Genomic DNA, 21,113 nt, shown 5'->3' with positions numbered 1-21,113 from the left:
GGTAAGAAAAAGAATCTTGAAATAATGGCAAAACCGGCTCATTACATCATTTCTGGACATCATTTATATCAGCTAGTGCCATCTCCAAGGTCCATATTAGCGTGATTTTATTAATTCTAACAAAATCTGATTTTGCATTCAGGCAGTCAACATGATTCTAACTGACAATATCTCAACCTGAAAGTCAGCAAAACATAAAATAACATCAGTAGAATATTAAAAACTCCCACTGAGATAAATAGAAATATGAAGGTTCGGGCAGAGCCAAATAGATTAGTGCTCACTTTCTACTCATTATGTGCTTTTAGCAAGCACAGTATAGGTTTATAATTTGACGGGGAAGAAATTACACTTTTTAGCTATTTTCCAGCCTGATTCTCTAAGGCTGCTCCTTCCTTTAAAGACAGCAAAGTATTATTACCCATAAAACTATGACTACACAAAGAGCTCTGAACAGTGATGTCCATGTTGCTGGGATATATATTACCCTCTCAAAATAAGTCTTGGGAGAAACACTGAAACCCAGGAGAAAAAGAAAAAGTAGGGGGGAGGGAAGGGGAAATTGTTCTTTGACATCCTCCTTACTTCAGAACTTACTTGTAGAATGGAGTCAAATGTTGCATCAGCAATTAAACTTTGACTTCTACTGGAGTAATATTGATGTAGAGTGAGTCCCAGAGCAGCACTGCCCAGCCCTGTGCTTGGGGTTAGCTCCAGTGCTAAACAGCACATTGACGACCGACACAGGAAATCCCTCTCCTGTTCCTTGAGTTGAACCAAAAGGCTGGCATAAAGAAATGTCCAAAGTATTAAGAGCAACAAAAACTATGGGCTCAGAGTCAGATTTCAAAGGCATTTAGGTGCCTAACATGCATTATTTTAGTGGGACTAAGCTGCCTCTGAAACTCTGGCCTTCGGTCTTCACTATTCTTAAGCCACTCCAGATCCTGTGGCTCTGTCAGGATGTAAAAGCAATTACATTTCACAACTTTGAATCCAACAATATATTTTGGAAATCATTCAAAGTACGTGTTTTTTTAACATAAAGTTTCCTTGTCCAATAAAATACACTGGAATTTTAAATGCTTGGTATTTGCAGGTCTCCCTCCTTTTCTTTAGATTAAGGCCAGGAGATACAATCTAGTGAAACCTCTGCCATCCAAATAAACTCTGCTTTCTTTCTTTATGTGGAAGAAGTGTTCAATGGACAATCCTTTGACAAATATTTGATATATAGTAAAATATACAATCTCAGGTTTACTAATGTACTTGCTCCTGAACAAAACCACTGCCCATAGAATCCTAATCCCCACAAAACCTAGTGCAGATGTTACAGTGTGTATAAAAATCAGATATTAGCATTTGAGGTGTCCATTCCCATACAACTCTAAGATGAATTCAGCCAAACAAATATCAGCTTGGCTTGTAAAGGAATCCAGTGTAATGAAACACATTGAAAATGAGAAAACCAAACCCCCATTTTTATACACTAGGCAGGCGTGCATACAGTTGAGCACGCAGAATCGATCTGAGAATATTTTAATAAAAAGAAACACAGGCAGCTGTAATATCTAAACATGGGTAGCTATGATATCTGTTAATGCTAGGTCATTTCATGAAACAAAGCTCACACTGCACTGACAGTTGGTACACCAACCATTCAGAGCAGAAACTGAAAGTCCTCGCCTCACCCATCCCACGTTTGATTTGTCCCTTTCTCTGGTTCCAGCTTCCCAACATCAAAGTCCAGGGATGGAGCCTGTGAAAAATTCTCAGACAAATCTTTATCCCCCTTCCCTACTGAAGCTGCAGCAAGGAACAGGCTATGAACTTAGATGCTGCCTTTTTTCCTCACAACCTCATTGGCTGGTTTAATAAAAAAGATGCTGCTTATCCCTGTGAAACTTGCCACAGTTTATACCAGTTGTTCTCCTTTCAGAAAGTCTTGCTTTTAATATCTACTGATGTTATACAAAGAAATCACACTGAAAATATGTATATTAGCTCTATAAACACTTCTTTCTCCTCACTAGAAAAGGTCAGTGGGCTAGGACATTAATCTCTTTCATAGAACAATGCCTCTTACAGGGACGAGCAGAAATCTTGTCTTTCAGGAGAACACTGCTTTCAGTCTGACCCTATGAAGCAGTATCCTTCTCTTCCCCAATGGAGAAGATGGCCTCTCAGACCTGCAGCTGGTTAACACTCCTGAAAAATCACTCCTTTAGAAGAATAACACACCTCCCTTTAAGCACCTGCTTGAGTAATTTCAGGAAATTTGTTCCTGACTCAGGCTAATCCTTCCTGGCTAGTCATCTTCCCTTTCCTTCCCAATTCACTATTATCCTTTAATTGTTGACTTGATCTCTCATGTTCCAAGTCAGAGCTCCTTCCTCACTCCTGTGCAGGACTGGTTCAACAGGAATCCCCAAGATGGTTAACATCTGATCAGTCTCATGTCTTTTTATGAGGAAACCTCACTTCAAGATGAAACCAAAGGCAGTAGTTTTGGTTAGAAAAGACAAGGTTTTATTCTTCTTTTATTAAGGTACAACATTGAAAAATTTATAACCTAAAAATTATTTAGTGTTTTTACCCCTTTGCCCTCATTTAACCTTAGACATGAAACTTGTTGGGGGTTGGAAGTAAGAAAAATGTAGAGTAGCTGCATTTTCTTTCATCTTTCTTCTGGAATTCAAACAAAACTACCATGTGATAAATGGCCATTTGTGCCACAGATGTTAATGCAATACTAAATGAGACAAAAATCACCAGTGAAGTTTGCAAGGCTCCCTGTGATGTATGGTCATCAGACAACACAGACTGGCACAAGCCTCAACTCATTTTGGATATGCAGCAAATACACATTTCAATTATTAATGTCAGTGCTCTCCTCATACACAGTTGGGTTAATTAAGTGCAGCCACAACCACATTCCAACCTTAACAAAAAATTTAAATGGTCCCTAAAGCAAGTACTAGCAATATACAAAGGAAACATTTTAGATGAGTTCACAGATAATTTTACAATTTTTTACTTGCAAGGTGGAGTACCTGTTACTGGCAGAACATAGGGAGGGGCCATCCAACATATTAAAAAGAAGAGTTTAAGCCATCATTTGGCTCAAAGTCACAGCACATTCCAAGAACCCCATAAACAAAGACATGTGCAATGTTAACTTTCTCTTTTATGCTGACAGCTTTTTTCTCCCATATAATGACCTTCCTGCACAGTGTGTGTTACCATAAAAAGAAACACAGCCCAGTAAAATTAGAGGAACTGCTTAATATCAAAACGTTTTATCTGAGGAAGACACCACTGCCAGTGTAAATATAAAAAAGCACAAGAATTAAAAAGTATTTGTTTTGCTGTCTCTTCTTTTAGTTTAGATTGTTCAAACAAACCTAGCTCAAGTTTTCAGTCACTCTGCACTAGATGGTCCTCCCAAAGGCTGAAATGCTACTCCAGAGAATGTGAACTTGGCTCCAATTTCAGACAATTTTCCTCTTCTTCTTCTGATAAAAAGTATTTGAACGCTTTGTCCGAAGCCAAGAATTTGGATATGAAAGGCACACCAGTAAACAAGTCACCAAAATGGGCCACTACTACACAGACTGTAGTGCATGCTTGTTTTGAAAAAAAAAAACAACTCCTCTGGCCCAAAGGACACTGTTTTATTTTACAAGCAGAATGCTAATGTGAAATTTTAGTTTGACTTTCTCTCTCTCATCTAAGTACAAAAGAAAAGCTACATGCATTTTTGATAGACAGAGCCTACGTTTGCTATTTTGTTTGTACAAAGAAAAGTAAAAAGGAAGAGAACATAAGACCCTCACAGCTAGTTGGCTTGGTAAAATGCTGCACCAAACCAAATTACTTTTTTACAGTTTTATTTGAACTACTACAGAGAATCAACAACCCTTATTCATAGCATTCATCTTTCTATCAGCATTCCCAGAATGAAAATTGAAACTTTAAGAATGTTATTGCTTTGTACCAAATGTTCACTAGCTTCTACCATGGCAACTATCCCACAAAACCCTAGCAGGGCTAATCACAGTCCCCAAAGGTTTATTATCTTTTGTATCAGGGAGGCATTCAAATGCACTAAGGCAGCCTGGCAGCTAAGGCAGACATTGTCCTCATCCAAAAGAATTTTAATTTTAGCCTTGTACATTTGGTGAAAATACATTTCTGAAAACCAGAGAACATGCCAGAGAAAAGCTCACCCCAGCTCCAGTGTGGAGCTCCTCGCTCTACAAAGAGGCACACGTGAGAGCTGAGCAACAGCCCTGCAGTGCCAGGGAGACTTCGCTGAGCACGTCAGGAAAAGTCTCCCCAAGCTGGCCAGGAACCCGAGGGAAGGAAATGAGAGTGATTATGTACAGCTGAGCAAGCACAGTGCAGAGACTCCTAAATCAGTGATATGGTGTTCGCTGCTGGTGTTCTGTGGTAAAAATGTTTACCATCTGTGTTACTCTCTCTTTGTTATGGACACTAATGGAGCCTTCAAACATAAAAGCATAGGGGTGGGGAACAAAAACACAATGAAGCCAAAGTACTTGAAAATCACTTTTAGCTGTATATCACATAAGGAAATTCTGACACAAAGTGAAAAATGGATCAAAACCAAAACACGAGCACTTCCAGGCTGGGCTTAGGAGGGCTGCACAGCACTGGCTTACTCTGCCCTGGAGGTCTAGCTCTGAGCTATCAGGCACAGACAAATCCTTCAGGCACTGATGGTGGCTCTAGGTCGGACGCCAGAGAGTGACGTTCACTCCAAAGGCTTTTAGGCCAACACTGAGCGTGCCTGTGGAAGCGAGTTCCCTAGGAAGCAGCTGCATTTGTACAAAGCTTTTCTGCAGGGGAACTTTTCTGCTGCTGTCTCCTGCTGTTGAGAAGCCACAATGGCCTGGAGAGTATTACATTCTGTAGTGAAGCCAAAAACTAATATATGCCATTCAGTCTGCAGTCTGTGCATAAAACCAAGCATCTGACTTGCTCATGCTAGACATCTCACACTGTCATACATGAAAATTGGTGGAAATCACAGCCTTCAGCCTGACTTCCATCTCAGGTGGTTTTTTTTACTCTGCTCATCAAAATTTATATACAGAAAATGAGCTCCTACAACCTGATATCTCCACTGCAACCTCAAGTAGTTTCCTTAATACGTCTTGTCACGATCCCTCCCTCCCTACCCAGAAAGACACTGCAGGGAATCTATGGTAACAGGAGTCCATCCTGCTTCCTCCAAGCCCAAGGAAGTGAGCTTGGCTCAGGCTCCCCTACCTCCACTCAACAACCAGCTATTGGGGTGCCTACTCTCCAGCCCTAGCACATCCAAATTCTTTGGCCGCCAGTGCCCAGTTTCAGTGTAGCTGTCAGTAATCTGAGGCTCACTGCTCAACCCAGCATAGGCACTCAAGCTGCACAAACAACACAAGATCATCTGTCAGTGAGAATAATATTTTTCCAGATGAGGTGCTCCAGGTAAATTGTAACATCTCTCATGTTACTGATGCCAGTTCAAATATATTTCTAGCAGAACTGGAGTGGACTTTGTGAACCACAAACCAAGCCAGCAAGAACAAAATCAGAAGCAGAATAGCAATTTGTTTTCTCTACAGCTGGAGGGGCCTCCCAGCAGTCTCATGATGCTGAAAATGGTTTTGGAATCAATTACTGCCAAATGCCACATGCCCAAAACTGAAACACCCCAAACACTACATGAGTTTGAAAAATGCTTCAAAGAACTGGTGCAAAGGTGAAGGAGCTTCTGCAGCGCTGACAGACACCTGAAAACAATACAAATGGATCAATCTTGGACTCAAAATTCACCACTGCTAAGGCAGGGTCTCAGCAGATGAACCACTGAGGATGGATCATTCAGTGATGGACTTTTGAAAACTCCTCCTGAATATAATACCACTCCTGAATTCTGCTACATGCCTATGTCTCCAGCACAAGTGTTCAGTCCTTTTCACATTAGAAATGGAGCTTCTGACCTCTCCTCAACTGGATACTTCTTAGCGCAGTCACACAAGCTCTGGCAAAGAATGATTATTCTCTTTTACACTCAGCATTGCCACAGACCTGGAATTTCTTGTCCTGACTTTTTCTTCATCGACATCACTTCTGTGTCACTGCCCAGTGCCCTGGGGACAGCCAAGAATTTGCAAATTGCTGAACACATTGTCAAGATATGGAGTTTATTGAGATATTTAAAAGCCAATTGGACACAGCCCTGATGAGCCTGCTCTCACTGACCCTGCTTTGAAGGAGTGGGGTGTTTGCTTCAACCTCAAACTTTCTATAGGAGCCATCTCTGGCCTCTCTGAGTAGAAGCATGTTTGTACAGTTACTCCATGTGTAACGCTGCAATTTCACTTGGCTACTGAAGATAAATTAGGAAACATTAACATTCTGTGTTTTCATCTTTCCTACAACATGATGTTAAGGGTGGAGAAATTCACTGCCTCCCTAGCATCTTGAGATGATTCATAACTTAACAAAAGTTTTATTTTCCTTTACAGGACACCTGAGTCAAGTTTGTGCCTGAAAAATGCAATCATTTGATGCCATAAGCAAGGCTATTTCCATTATCATGTATTCTTGTTCTCAGTCAATGTGTCAGGATCAGGCTGTGGAACAAATGCCTGTCAGAACATAGCTGGGATCTTCTTGATGAAGTGTCCAGATCTGGCTTAGGTACAGCGAGCACATTGGGCTGTTCTGCTTCCTGAGTATTTGTTAAATGTTAACAGTGGGCTTGGAACTTGCAAGGCTAAGGGAGGGCTTCCCTGCAGCTCCTTTATAACTAAAAGACAAACCTAGGGAGAAAAAAAACAACAGAACAACAGAAAACCCTCACAAAAAAAACAAAGAACGCCCAAAGACTTGTAACAGAACACTAATGTAAGTATTTGAAAACTCAAACATCTTTGTTTTTCCTCATATAAAAGCTGATGTCAAAGAAAGCAGCAAGTGAAAATTGCTTTTGAGGGCATGTCAAGAGAAGCTGCTATAAGGCAGGGAGGAGTAGGAGTTACAGTGGGAACACAAGACATTACTACAGCTTTCCTACCCACGGGGCATTTGGCCTTGATTGAACGTTCCTGTGGCCCACTCAGCACTGCTCTGCCATATACACTGAAGGTCTCTGGCACAGGGCTAGCTTGTTTTCACAGTCCTTACAATAGTGTGGGCCTTTCCTTTTTTACCACATTGCCCTGGCCTCCCTTTTCTCTCTCCCTTCCCCTGATCAAACACCATTGGATGCAGGAAGAACCTTGTTGTGCTTCTGCTGCTCATAACACAATTTGCTATGTGAATACTTCCTGTGCACCCTGCCAACATGGCACCTCTCCAAGCCATAAGACTGGTGCTTGGGAGATGGTCACACAAAGCATGATGCTTCCTACTGCCACTGCTCTGTCCTTCACCTTCCTTGCCTTGCTGTGGGCAAGGACTGCAAATACCAAATAGCATGAATGAAACAAAGATGAAGACTGCCTGCTTGTACCAGGTGAGTGCTTGCAGCAGCATGGATTGCTGTCCTTCAGACAAGCAGGGATGCACAGAATCTTTGTTAAAACATCATTCACATCATTTTCAATGTACTCTACACAGAAGAGAATTTATGTGAAACTTGAGTTGCATAAAAAAGTGAAATAAACTGTGTGTTCCTGCATGATAAATTCCCCTGTTATTTGCAGAGAGCTTTAAATGAACACTAGGGAAAATTTTAAGCGCTTCAAAATATAGATCTTACATGCTATGAAGAAAATGAATAAACAAAGGAACAATTTTTGTGTTACAAGAGCCCCTGGTATTCCCCCTCCATCTCTAACACTTATATGTTAACTCCAGTAACTATATGACTTGCTGATGCATAGCAATTTTTCTAAAGTTTATTCTTCTCCTAAATGCTACTTAGAGAAAGACATGAAAGTTGATGTCAGATTAATACTATTATCTCTCTTCTCAACCCACGTATCTTTCTAGAGAAAATAAATAAATAAATTTAAAAACCCCAAAATACAAGTATGTCTCAAAGAATCTGACACAGGAAATATACAAGAGAGGCAATCTGAGAAAAGATGGAGAAGATAAATATGGCAGAAAAAACAAAGAAAGGATTACTAGAAAGAGGAAATATCAATAAAAAGATTTGACATGGCATACAACAAAGTAATGCAAGGCTTTAGTGATGAAAGCACTGCCTTCAAGAAGACGACATTAAATTCTATCAAATGAAGCAACACAGAAGTGGACCATTTTAAAGACAGCATGGTTGAACACACACTCTGGAGCTCATGAAAGCATGCAGAAAGAGAAACTGAAACCAGTTTTAGTTAAGAGACAAACCTTAACACAATCAAGTGTTTCAGCTGTGGGAACAAAAACTTATGAAATCCACGTAAAAGTCAACTGAGCACACGACAACAGCACTTAGAGCCCCACACTCGTTTCTGACCTGCTTCAAAGAACCATGCAGACTGCTAAGTTTGACCTCTGACATGGTCTGAGAGTTGGTCTTTCCCTCAATGATGGTCCAAGCAGTAGAGATACTTTAGCTCAGAGACAGACAAGATGCAGTGAAATAGTCAAAAAATTAGAGCAATTCCATCTGTTTGTGGATTTAACTTATATCCTACTGTTTACTCATCATTTTTCACATATTCTATTGTTTTAACAATGGGAACACAAAATTCACTAATAATCTCCTTATCTGAACCTAGGCTATAACCCACAGCAATTATGAGCAGTATGTAGCAATATTTTCACTATTTAGGACAGAAAGTGAAAAATACCAAACACATCTAAAATTGCAATAGGGATTTGTGCAGACAGAAGGTAATTACACAAAGTGGACTATGGCCAAGACTCTCAGAATATGAAGCAATCTCAGAACCTTGTGGAAATTACCATGGGATCTTTAATGATAAGTAGGGTAAATCTTCACTTAAATGGTCCTAAAAAACATGCCTTTTCTAACAGCATATTGCTACAGAGTGACAGGACCACTGTATTCCAAAATTAGATAGCATGTCCAACACTACAGCACACAAACGTAAAATCAAAAACAAACAAAAAAACCTCCAGAGCACAGGCATTTAAAAAGCAGACCACGAGAAGACATCTCAAGTGTTTCACGTGCACAGAATTATTTGCTTCCCCCTCTAATTTATTTCAGATTAGTACCAGATCCCTTATTTTAGGTCAGTGTTATGACAATGGAAGTATGCCAACTTAACCTTCATTTTCTTAATTAGCATTTAACAAGAAGCTTGTCCTCCTCTAGAAATATTTCCTTCCATAAGGAAGAATAACCTTGAACAGAAGACAAAGCTAAGCCAAGGAGAAGAGAAAAATGAAACTGAAGTTCCAAATATATTTACATGTCTTTAAAATATATTTATTTACATACCCTTAAAATGTAAATAAAATAGATCTCAGTAAAAAATGACTTCATCTCCCAGAAACAAGCAAAGCACTGTATCTGTATTCATAACTACTCTGGGGAAAACCAACTACAAAAAAACTCCCTCTTTTACACATGCTCCCTACCATGGACCATGTGCTCATGTAACTCTTTGTTTATCTAGTCTGGAGACAAAAATGCCATGAAAAAGCAATCACAAGGCAGATGGCTGGTATCACTAATCTGACCCTATTTCTTCCAAGTAAATCTAGTCTACAACAGTGATGCCCCAAATAATCCACCATTCCTATAATACTTAGATTTGCATATTTAGGTTAGAAATGCCTGGCATGGCTGGATTAAGATTTCCCCCAGTAAAACAATGCTTTGTCATAAATTCTTCCCCAGAGACCATGCAGATTCTTAAGGCAGACATGTCCACACACTGAAAACCTGAGTGAAAGCACACTCACAAAACATTCTCACCAAGGCTCACCTCCATAGGTGCAATGCCTTTTACTCTGCTTAAACCTGACTGTATGGAGTGACAAATGCAGAGATTCTCTCTGTAGCCGCCCCCATGATAACAGATGACAAGATGCAGCACAAGCTTCATCTCTTGCTAATTAAACGAATCAATTAAGAGACTGTTGTTGCAACTGTGTAACTGCTGTTCTATAGTGGCAATAACAACCCCACGGGGAGGTCTTTTACTACATTAAAATGCTGTCCTCCACAACTCCATTTGATATTATTAGAAACAGTTATTTGCGTCTTGCTGTCATATTAGTAGCAAAGGCAAATTATGGAAATATGCAGACCAGAATGGTCCCAGTATGAGATCAGGTTTGGTTTTCAACCTCCAAGGGAACAATTGCTGAAATTCCAAAGTTCCCTAAAGTTCTTTAATGGAACTGATAAATCTATCAGCACAGCATCCATTTAGATTCTAGGTAAGGGTCACATATTTGCATACTTTCCTGCTAAGCTGATACAATTCAACTAGATAAATTATCATATTAAGTTTACCCTCCTGAGTTAAACTGATGGAGTTCAAAATTGTTTTCGATGGTTGTCATTAATCGCTGTTACATCCTAAATGCTCACTTTGAAATCTAATTGTGTTGGTGTACCAAGGGTCATATTAATAGCATTTTTAATGTTAAATCTTTGTAAAACATGTTTATTTTACTGATATTACCACTGAAGCCTAGAAGACTAATGAGAAACAAAGTATATTTATTATCAATAAAAACTTCATTTAAAATTTACATTCAGAGACTTAAATTAGCTTTACTAACTTCATTATGCCTTTGTTTCATTAAGATTCCTGGTTAAGCATCAAAGTCATATAAATTAATACGTCCTAAACAGTTCTTGGGTATATGCCAAAGTGGCAGACATCAAAAGGCTGCTCAAAATCATGGGCTACACGTATGCTTAGTAAACATCTTCATAAGAAAATGATGATCTTCACTATGAGGTAACAGTTCTTGATATCTTGATACAGCTTAAAAAATTTACCAACGCTTTTTTGCCCAAATCAGGCAATTAATAATTATTTCATACTATTTATTAATGGTGGTAAATCATAGTCTACCAAAGTAAAGCACTTGAGTTACACCTTTGGGTGAGCTGCCCACTTATCTTCCAAGAAGCAACAAGCTAACCAAACAAGTTCAGTCCTTGTCCTAAAGTGTTACTGGGCTCAGTAAGAAAGAAACTTGTCAAAAGAAGTATGAAAAATCAAAAATCCTAACTTTTCAATTGCTTATTTCTGAGGGATGAGAGGCCTAATTTATTATAAACAAAGATCACTATACACACACACACTGCAGAATACACCAACATTAAGGACATTAATGGAAATCCTGACCTACTTGTGATATCATCACTTTTTTTTCTGCAAATCAAAACTCTAATTAACAACAGATAAAATACCAAGATAAAAATGAAAAAAGAAAAAGCAAAACATTAGAATTTAAATGCAATAGCCTACTTTCATCCTGGTTTTGTAAGAATACAATGCTTGCAACGCAGATTTCTGCCTCCTCAATCCCCATTCCCGGCTCCAATTTGCACCCACATACACTATATAAACTGCTGATCAATTTCAGCCAAATTGATTCAAAGGAAAGCTAAATTCATCTACCCACAAGTATGACAGCTAGGTTTTCACAAGTCTTCTGAAGAGCACTGGATCCAAAATCCATAGTCCAGTTGAGGGAAATTTGGCAGCAGCCAATTAGGTGTCCACAAGCACCTATGCATCTTCAGCTTCACCTTAGCACCAGCACCTCTTGTTCAAGGAGATCTCAGGCAAGATTACAAGCTGTCCTGTGGGAACTTGTGTCACTTCTGGTGTCTTTTAAGTCACATGAGCAAAATTCAGAAAGAACTCCAAGCACCTTCTTATTTCTCTTTACAAAGGAATCCAGAGCAAGATTTCCAAAATAGTTTGATCATTTTTATTTTAGGGACATGGCTTTTGGTAACACATGTTTCTAGATCACTCAGGTGTTTTTGAGTTTGCTCCCAGTGGACAGTTTTAATATACTCACTATCCCTTCTGCTTTAAAACACGCAAATAATATATAAGAGAATTGAAATGTGAACAGCATATGCAGGTGTGTGACTGCACCTGATCACTCACACCTCATGAACTGAACAATTCTCACTACCAAGTCCTAATGATGGTTGCTACTTTCCCAAGTGAAATCCTTGTTGTGTGAGTTACCCACTTTCCACAGAACACTACAGCACCTTGCTGCCAGTCTCAGGATTCTCATCATCCACATTCAAAAGGAAGTTATTGTTTTCAGAAACAACTGCATGTTTTTTCTGTTGACACCTTTTGCACTACTGAAATGCCACTGATGATAGTTCTACTACTAGAAGCATTGTGGTTCACAGTGCTTCTGAAAATGGATGAAAAGAAAATAAAACCTATACAACAGTACAATTCCCTTTAGATCAGCAGGGACCCTAATTTTAAGGCTTGTGAATAGGAAGAGTAAAAAAAAAATTTTAAAAAGATATTAGCTTGCAAAATAAACACTTACTGGTCTATATTTATTTTCTTGTGGTTAGTACTCTATATATTCCAATAAGCACCACCTTTGTAACCTCTGCAGGTCTTCAACCAATGTTTGAAAGTCTGCATAAACCTTCAGTATCTAATTTCTGAAGTGTCGCATAAAGAAAGAAAAGCATAAAGAAAGAAAAGGACTTGTTAAGAACGGCAACGATTTCTAAGGGTGAAAGAAGCAGGTTGTTAAACATTTCCTATTGTGAGCTGAATCAGACTCATACAGCCAAAGCTTTGTAAGAACACAGGGAGAAAGAGAAAGGGAGGAGGAAGCTGTCTGCTGATGAGATTATACACAGACTGCAGGGTTTCGGGACAATTTGCAAGCCTCAGTAATGGGACAAAAAGCTGGAAGTTTGCTGCTGAAGCAAAAGCAGATAAACCATGGCAAGAGGGAGCAAAAGGGAGAATCAGCAGTAAGAAAAGTTAGTATACTGGCCTGTAGCTCTTAAGACTACCTTAGATACACGACTGAAATAAGAAAATACAGTAAGACAGATTTTGAGGATTGCCTTTACACAAAACTCTCCATTTCTAACTGCCATGAACAGGATACAGAACTAATAACCCTGACTGCATATGGAATTTCCCTTTGCCAACCTATGCGAAAGTAGCTAAAACCCAAAACTCATTAATACTAACTGGGATTACTACTGCACTACAATATATGCCAGCTATGCTAAAAAGTATGTCAAGGGCTTGACAGAGACTACTTTCCCTAAACCCAGTATTCTCAACCTGGAATTTGTAGAACTGGTTGCAGTGATGGGTCTCAGGACTATTTTAAGTTGGTGCGCAAAAAGGTTGAAGAAAAGGACATGTAGTATCAACAGGCTACTAGTAGTCATAAGTGAGCATAAGCTACCACAGCAAAACTTCAAATATTTTGTAAATCAAAGGTGGCAAAAAGCATTCCATTGGCCATCAGTAATGGAGAAACCTCTAGTGAGATGCATGAATCAAGAAAACAGTTAGGAAACTCAGAAAGCACCTAAAGATGGCTTGACTCTTAAGCCCAAGTAAGTCCAAACCATTCCATGTCTGTTCCTATATTGTTAAGTAATATACTGAGCAGTATGTCATGTATACGTTCTTCCATTGGTCCTCAGAGGAAAAAAAATAACTGCTTATATTTCTGCTGTGGTATTAGAGAAGATCAAAGAAACAGCATGAACGACGAGCAGAGGATAGGGACCGTCTGTTTTGAGGAAAGTGATCCATTGGGTCAGCAGAGCATCACTGTCAAGCATGGCCTGCAGCCCAAAGCTGACAATGGCATTAGGGACATGATGGAGCCAGGCTGCTCATTATCTGAGCATACACAACTTCTTTATTTCAAATTCTACACAGAGTCTAGAATACGTTTAATGCTTGCACAATAATCTGCACTTCGCTATATACTCGCAGCTTTCTTAGTGTTAAAGGCTGCCTGCCCAGACGTATTTCATTGCTGAAGTCCTGCTGAGAGGCCTGAATAATCAACAAATGACTGGGGCCAGCAGTGGGCCAGCCAAAAACATTCCTCTCACGTAAGAGAACAGAAGGTGGAACGAAAAGACAAAAGACACAACAGAAAATGGAGGGTAATTAGAATGACAGGAATGAAGGGTGGACTTTGGTCTTCTGAGTAGTCAAACATCCAGGTTTTTGAATTGCAGAGGCTGAAGCAGAAGCTCTGTTCTGAATACATACTAGAAATACATCTTAGTATTTTTCTATAGATTTTATGTATCTATTTTATATGATCTTTACACGTAGAGAATAAGTCCTGTGAGGAGCAGCTGAAGGAGCTGGAGTTGTTCAGCCTGGACAAAAGAAGGCTCAGGGGTCTTTCACACTCTCTCCAAATGCCTGAAAGGAGGTTGCAGCCAAGTGGGGATTGGTCTCCTCTCTCAGGTAACAAACAATGAGAGAAAACTACCTCAAGCTGCACCAGGGGATGTTTAGATCAGGTATTTGGAAAAATTTCTTCATGGAAAAGGGTGTCAAACATTGAACAGGCTGCCCAGGAAAGTGGTGCAGTCACTGTCTTTGAAGGCATTTAAAAGATGTGTAGACATAGCACTTGGGGACATGGTTTAGTGGTGGATTTGACAATGCTGGGTTAATGGTTGGAACTGATCATCCAGGAGAACTTTTTACAATCTAAACAATTCTGTGATTCTACATTTTTGACAAATCTACTTCTGTGAGCTGCCTACACACAGGAGACACCCCATAAAGGACTGCTTCCTTACTTCCTGCACTCTTGTTTTTGGGCACAGTTTTAGACATTAGTCTGAATCATGTACTATCTTGCTTCCTTTTTCTTTGTACAATATATAGCACAACCTTGTTGTTATGGTAATGCTATTAATCAATACTATCTGAATAAATCTAGTGTGAAGTGGCAAAATAGCAGGACTCCAGCAGCACACCACATGTAGTGTCATTCATCAGAGGGGACAAATGAGCAAAAACTCATGAAAAATCTCAATTACAGCAATAACCCAGGATCTCCTCTGCAATAATTTAGTGAGGACTCAAAATGCTATCCTCACAAGAAAATTAAACCAAACGAGTGCAATTTCCCATTCAACAACTATTTCTTACAGTTACAAGTTGCTTGCTCCTCAGGCAGAAACATCCTCCTGCATCTTCCAAAAGCATGAGTCCCTATCATATCTGAGACTCACAACCCTCTATCAAAAAACAATTTGGAGAAAATAAGCTATCTAATGGCACTACAATTTGGAGAGAAGAGAAATGCTCAAGTAGCAATGAATTTCTACACATGATCAGAAACAAACAAAAGCATTATTACAAATCCATGTAGACCCCCAAGTGATGTTAACAGTATGCACTCAAAGCTATGATATCCCTGGAGAAAGCAACATGATTTTTCCTGTTCTCCTCTAAAATAACAGAAATATGCTGCTACACTAACAGAAACATTCATCTTACTGTCCAGACGTTTACCATATGTTATGCAGCAAAATTCATATTTTACTGTTGTCTTTCATCTGCAATGCAGTCTTCTCTGTCCTCCACCTAACTAACTGGAAAGCCAGGATATTTCTAATAGAGAAGCACAGCTTTCACTTCCCCTCAGAGTGTCAGTTGCCTACCTGAAGCAGGGGCTTGTGTTTTGTCAAAATCCATCAGCAGAGTTGTTTCTACCATGTCAAAAAATCAAGTGAAACCATTTATTGAAGCTGATGCCTTCCTGACAAGCCAGGCAAGCTGTGCTCCTTACAAGCTGGATTTAAAAATACATTCTGCTGGACAGGTCAGTGGTCTGTACACTGCATGGCACAGTCCTGCCTGGTACCACTGGAGTGCCATCAACATTTGCCCTGATCAAAAGGAACACAGAATGCTCAGAGTTGTCCTTTATGTTTGCTATTAAAAAAAAAAAAAAAAAAAAAAGAGTAGAGAAGTAACTATGCAAGCTGTTTATTATGTTGATAACAATGCATTATAATAAAAATAATAATGAGCAATCAGGACTCTTTTTCTGCTAAATTTTCCTTTCAAACACTTCCTAAGTCAACTGCACTTAGCAAGGGTTTAACAACAGATAAGTAATGGTGAACTCAAAATGTATTTCTGGGGCCTTTGTTAAAATAACATTTTCTTTGTCGGAAGACTTACATTTTGTGTGTGCACATGTACACACATACAGACTGGGTATCCGTATGTGCAGCAATTTGTAGTGGATATCATTGTATCTTCCACCCCATTACCTAAACTGAGCATGTTAAGATTAAATCAGAACAGTAAAAGGATGTTAAATGAGCAAAGGACAAATGAAAAGGTAGGACTTAGGGGAAAGAAGGACAGTGGGCTAGAAGAACTAAGAGAAGTACAGGCACAGATTGGATACTATGGGAAAACTGGTATTGGAACACACCCTGGGAAGCAGACTTCATTACTGTTTCTCTACCCTGATTGCTGAAGTTCTCTCTCTGGGTTTGATCAGCAAGACATGCATAATTCATATTAAATAAAAAAATCTCAGAGTACTCAAGGCATTTCTGTTTAGTCCTCTTGAGAATTTTAGTTGTAATCACAAACTTGATTTCCCCAAATAACTAGGATTCAATAAACACACATGAGCTAGTCAGTAAGATCTAATATATATTACAATCCATTAGCTGTTTCATCATCATTTTTCTTAACACAAAAAGCACATCAATTCTATTTCTTCTTTTATAATATTTTCCTGTTGCACAAGGCCCAGAACATAAGTCCTGGTCTGTAAGTGAGACTTCAGGGCACTTCTAACAAAAGAATACAAAATATTTTCATACCTAATTTGAACAAGTTTTAATATTAAATGTCACTAAATACACAACCAGAATTTTCCCTACAACAACACCCACTTAGAGAGAAATCAACTAAAATCTAGTCAGTATTATCAAGTTGTATTTGTGTTTGTATCTTATCTACTTGGAGTAATTATTTACTTCTCACACAAAGACTATCTGATCAGCCACCTAGCAGCAATCTCACATACACAGGTTGCAACTCCAGAGCCAAAGCATCATCATAAACACAATAGTGCAGAACAAAACTTCATTTTTATATCTTTATGCTACCGCTACTCTGCTTGTGATTAAGACAAATAAATAAATATGTATACACAGAGATGTATTTATAGAAGTAAAATATATTAGGGGCACTTCTCATTTCTAAAAACAAACATGTAAGGTAAAAACATAAATGCAAGGCATTCTTGTTAAGTTTACCTTTACCACGTTACACCTTACCAACAATGGCTTCATAGGACTTGCAGGAGAACTAATCACAAATAGAATGAAAGCATGACCATATGCAATCCTAATCCATTTGTGTCCAAAACAAATAGTGCACAAAGAAGTTAGGACGAAATTCTAAATGGAATGTTTCATCCTAGGCTTTTCACTGTTAATATCACGACAGTGAAATCTATTGGCAGCAAGCAGGACAACTTACTTTGGAGGATGCTCCAATTTTATTTCACTTTCAGAACTATTTTTAGATGCATATGGAACTTGAAGAATTCAATGGCTGCATTTTAGCCATGCAAATCACAGAACTGGAAGTTGTTTCAATCACATGTATGTATATAAGCATCCATGACCTAACACAAAACCTGTATGTTATACCTGAGTGCATTCACAGTTTCACAGAGTACATTCTGTCTAATGATATAAAATCTCATTAGGATTTTAGGCATACTTCTACCCAGCAAACAAAATCTGAGAGAACTACAGAGCTACAAAATCTGGTTTAGAGTGAGAAAAGAACAGAGCACTTTGCATTACTGAACAATTTTTTCTAAGACAGTTACTGGGATATCCACTCTGGGATATAGGGATATGTGATATGGTGAAGCAATAAAGATCAGAAAGTTTATGTGGTGAGGAAGAGTGGGACAGACCCTGATGTGCACCAAACCTCATTAGATTGCAATAAGCTTACAAATCTACAAGCAGTTACTTTTAGATCCCTTCTGAGTGAAACAGATGCAGACTTGAATCAATAGAAAAGTAGAACATAGCTACTGTGTCTTGGAAGTTAGCTTCAGTTGGCCGACATTCACTGCTAAACTCAGAATATTTACACGTAATACTGGCCCCCATAACCACAAGTGTAAATGTACTAGAAGTGTAATTTAGCTACTTTCTATTTACATTATATTCTTCTACAAATTAAACTCCTGTCAATACACAATTATTACAGCCTTACCACTGTGCCTAGAAACTGAATGCTGGTCTCTCCAGAGGCATTCCGAGAAATCCGCTGAAAAACACAAATGTAAGAATTTATTAAAGCAACTCAAATTTGTAACCATTCCATTTTCTTTGTCACATCATTGTAAGTAATCAAAAATAACTTAATACATAAATCTATACATTAACCAGATAAAATAATTTCCTTCAATGGGAGTACTAGAAGTCTAAATCATACTTCATCTCAGATTTTGGTTTTAGTTCAGTCAACTCAATAAAATTTATTTTTGAAGGACAATGAAGGCAAAGATGGCCAAGTACAACACAGAGCAACCTTGTACTCGAATGTCATGAATAATGAGGCTTCTGCCATCTCGGTGATTCTGTATTCCTGTTACTCACATTTAGTATTATCTTCCTTCTCTCCTAATGAGAGACATTTTAATCTCTCTTTAAAATGCAAACCTCCAATGATGCTACTTTGAAAACAGAAAAAAAAATGACCTTATGAAATGTCTGGTCACCTACTGTGGTTCAGGAGTTGATTGAAGTTATTAAAGAGTCTTCAAATATTACATTGTCAGTAAGTCACAAGACAGTGCAAGAAAAAATATATTACTGGTTTCACACAGTATTAAGCATAATTTAAATATGCAAGATGTATAAATAATTCTTTCTTCCTGTGAATCGTTTTCTCCTTCAGTGTCAAAACGTTTTTCTCACATTTCATTCCTGCTATCTAAGCTATGGCCCACACGGGTCCCAACTGAAGGAACACAGCCCTCATTTTACACAAAGAGCACACAGCCCTTTTACACAATGCCAAGTGTACATAAAAGTACTGAAGCACAGATCTGAGAAGATGAGTATTATTGCAAGGAACTGCACAGAAGCCTTCAGCATTTTAAAGACAAAAAACCATAAGAGCAGGGCTACAAATAATCTCCCAGCAGAATCAAAACACACCAGTGTCACTCCCAAATGATGTGTTTCTAACTCATTCTCAAAATCTTTCCATTGCAAAAATATCATAGCCTCCCCATGGGCAATTTATCCCACTGTTCTGCATCTTTACCATTAGGAAGTTTTTCCTAATATTTGATTACAATAACCCTTACTTCAAACGGTATTACTCATATTAATTCTCATTTGTTTCCCTACACACAGGAAACACAGATTATTCCCTTCCCTTCTACAGCTACCTCCAGGTATGTGAAGAGCCCTAATCATGGCTCCCCTAAGTCTTGTCTTGTCTAGACCAAATGAGAAAGTGCTGCACCACAATAGCTAGATACTCCCCAAAACAATTTTAATAGCAATAAATTAAATCCTAATCCCTTTTCGCTAATGGTGCATGTTCCTCAGCCACACTTTATGAAGTAATAATTACTATAGCCCAAACATGCTTATTTTTTGACTTAACAGGTCACACACTGACATTGCAATCTGTACAATCATATGAAAACAAAGGGTGATGTGCCAGAGCCTGACATATTTCAACAATAATGATTAATGGAATGGAAAATATGGGAAATAAAATTTCATACAAAACCTGACGTTTACTTCTATAAAGGAAACAGGAATATACACTTTTCCCACAGTCTAGGATAAACACAATTAGGTTTTGGAAACCACAAAGAAGAACAAAGTACCGGCTGCCTACAATGAATGAACCACATGCCAAAACAAACAAGTCCCAACCACTTGATAAGCTGTCAGAAAATGGCAAGCCGAAAAAAATTAAAGGATTTAATTTCTTTTTTTCCTGGAATGCCCTCCACCCTCGTTAGAGTTCTGTCACTTATTGTGCTACCCTTTTGTCCGCTTTCAAGGGTCATTAGAGACCTTTTCATGTCCTAATAAAAATTCCATTTTTTTGGCTAATCTCCCTGTCACACAGAAAAACACAACTTAAAAAACAAAACAAAACGAAAAATAGAGGCCCTTTTGTCATTTTCTTTAAAGGCTTTCAGAGTAAAGCCAGGTATCTTGACAACTTGACTTACTTTTCACAACTGAAAAGCAAATCATTAAAGTACTTCCTCACACAGATTTTCTTCACTTGCAGCCAAATAAGCTAGAATAGCAAAAACCAAGTCTTTCCAAAACTAATTTAATAACCACTTTAATGAAGCCAAATAAATATGTATATAAAGAAGGCACCTTCTACAGCCTCAGCCTCAAGTCAAGACAAAGATATCAGCAGCATTTTTCCTGCCCTGACACTATTGGAGCACACTGGTATCACTCTACAGCAGTTTCCCACTGCTACTGTTTGCTGTGTCCAAAAAGGCATTTAATTCACTGTCAATTGCATTTAAAGTCTGTATAAGCACTAAAATCCATCTCTTAAATCAACATCTGGGGAGACAAGGGTGGGGGGAGAATAATGGGGAAAGTGAAGAAAATAGTTAAGAAACAGAAGGGAAAAAGAAATTTCCCTCGTGGGTGAATGTAAAAAACAAAGAATAAAGAAAGATAGAGAAATTTTCCAAGTCACAAAACATATGTTACAACAAAACAAAAAGAGAACTGCCAGGCTTTGAGAACTGTGTTACAAAAGAAGTCAGAACATTATCATAATTAATGTTTCAAATTACAGTAAATAAATTTCAGCTATTAGATGTGATTAGATTTTTCTGAAAAGAGTTATTTCTGTTCCACTGGCAGGCTTGTGTTTCTGGGATTTGTAAATGCAATTGATGTTTTCAAGAAAATGAAAGGACATGGTTAACAATCATTCTTTTATTTCTCACCTCTTTAGAAAAAGGACCAGTCTCCAGTTTCTCTTGTTAAATTAGATATTTACATATTCTATACCTCATAATAGATGGTTTCATATTGCATGTGATAGCAGGAAAGTAATCAATTAGAGGTAACAATAGAGAATAGCTAATTA

General features: G+C 38.4%; 1 protein-coding gene across 1 annotated transcript in view; it reads right to left on the bottom strand.

Moving 5' to 3' along the window:
* The window catches only part of PCCA (propionyl-CoA carboxylase subunit alpha), a 269,969-nt gene that overhangs the window by 39,628 nt on the left and 209,228 nt on the right, over positions 1-21,113 (bottom strand). Inside the window, exon 21 of the mRNA XM_063149605.1 lies at positions 18,231-18,284. Within this exon, the coding sequence (XP_063005675.1) occupies positions 18,231-18,284 (54 nt within the window). The remainder of the gene's footprint in view (positions 1-18,230; positions 18,285-21,113) is intronic.

The sequence above is a fragment of the Melospiza melodia genome, chromosome 2, assembly GCF_035770615.1.
Source record: "Melospiza melodia melodia isolate bMelMel2 chromosome 2, bMelMel2.pri, whole genome shotgun sequence".
Lineage (NCBI taxonomy): Eukaryota > Metazoa > Chordata > Aves > Passeriformes > Passerellidae > Melospiza > Melospiza melodia.
The sequence above is the reverse complement of the archived record's forward strand: the minus strand, read 5'-3'. Positions and strand labels throughout refer to the sequence as shown.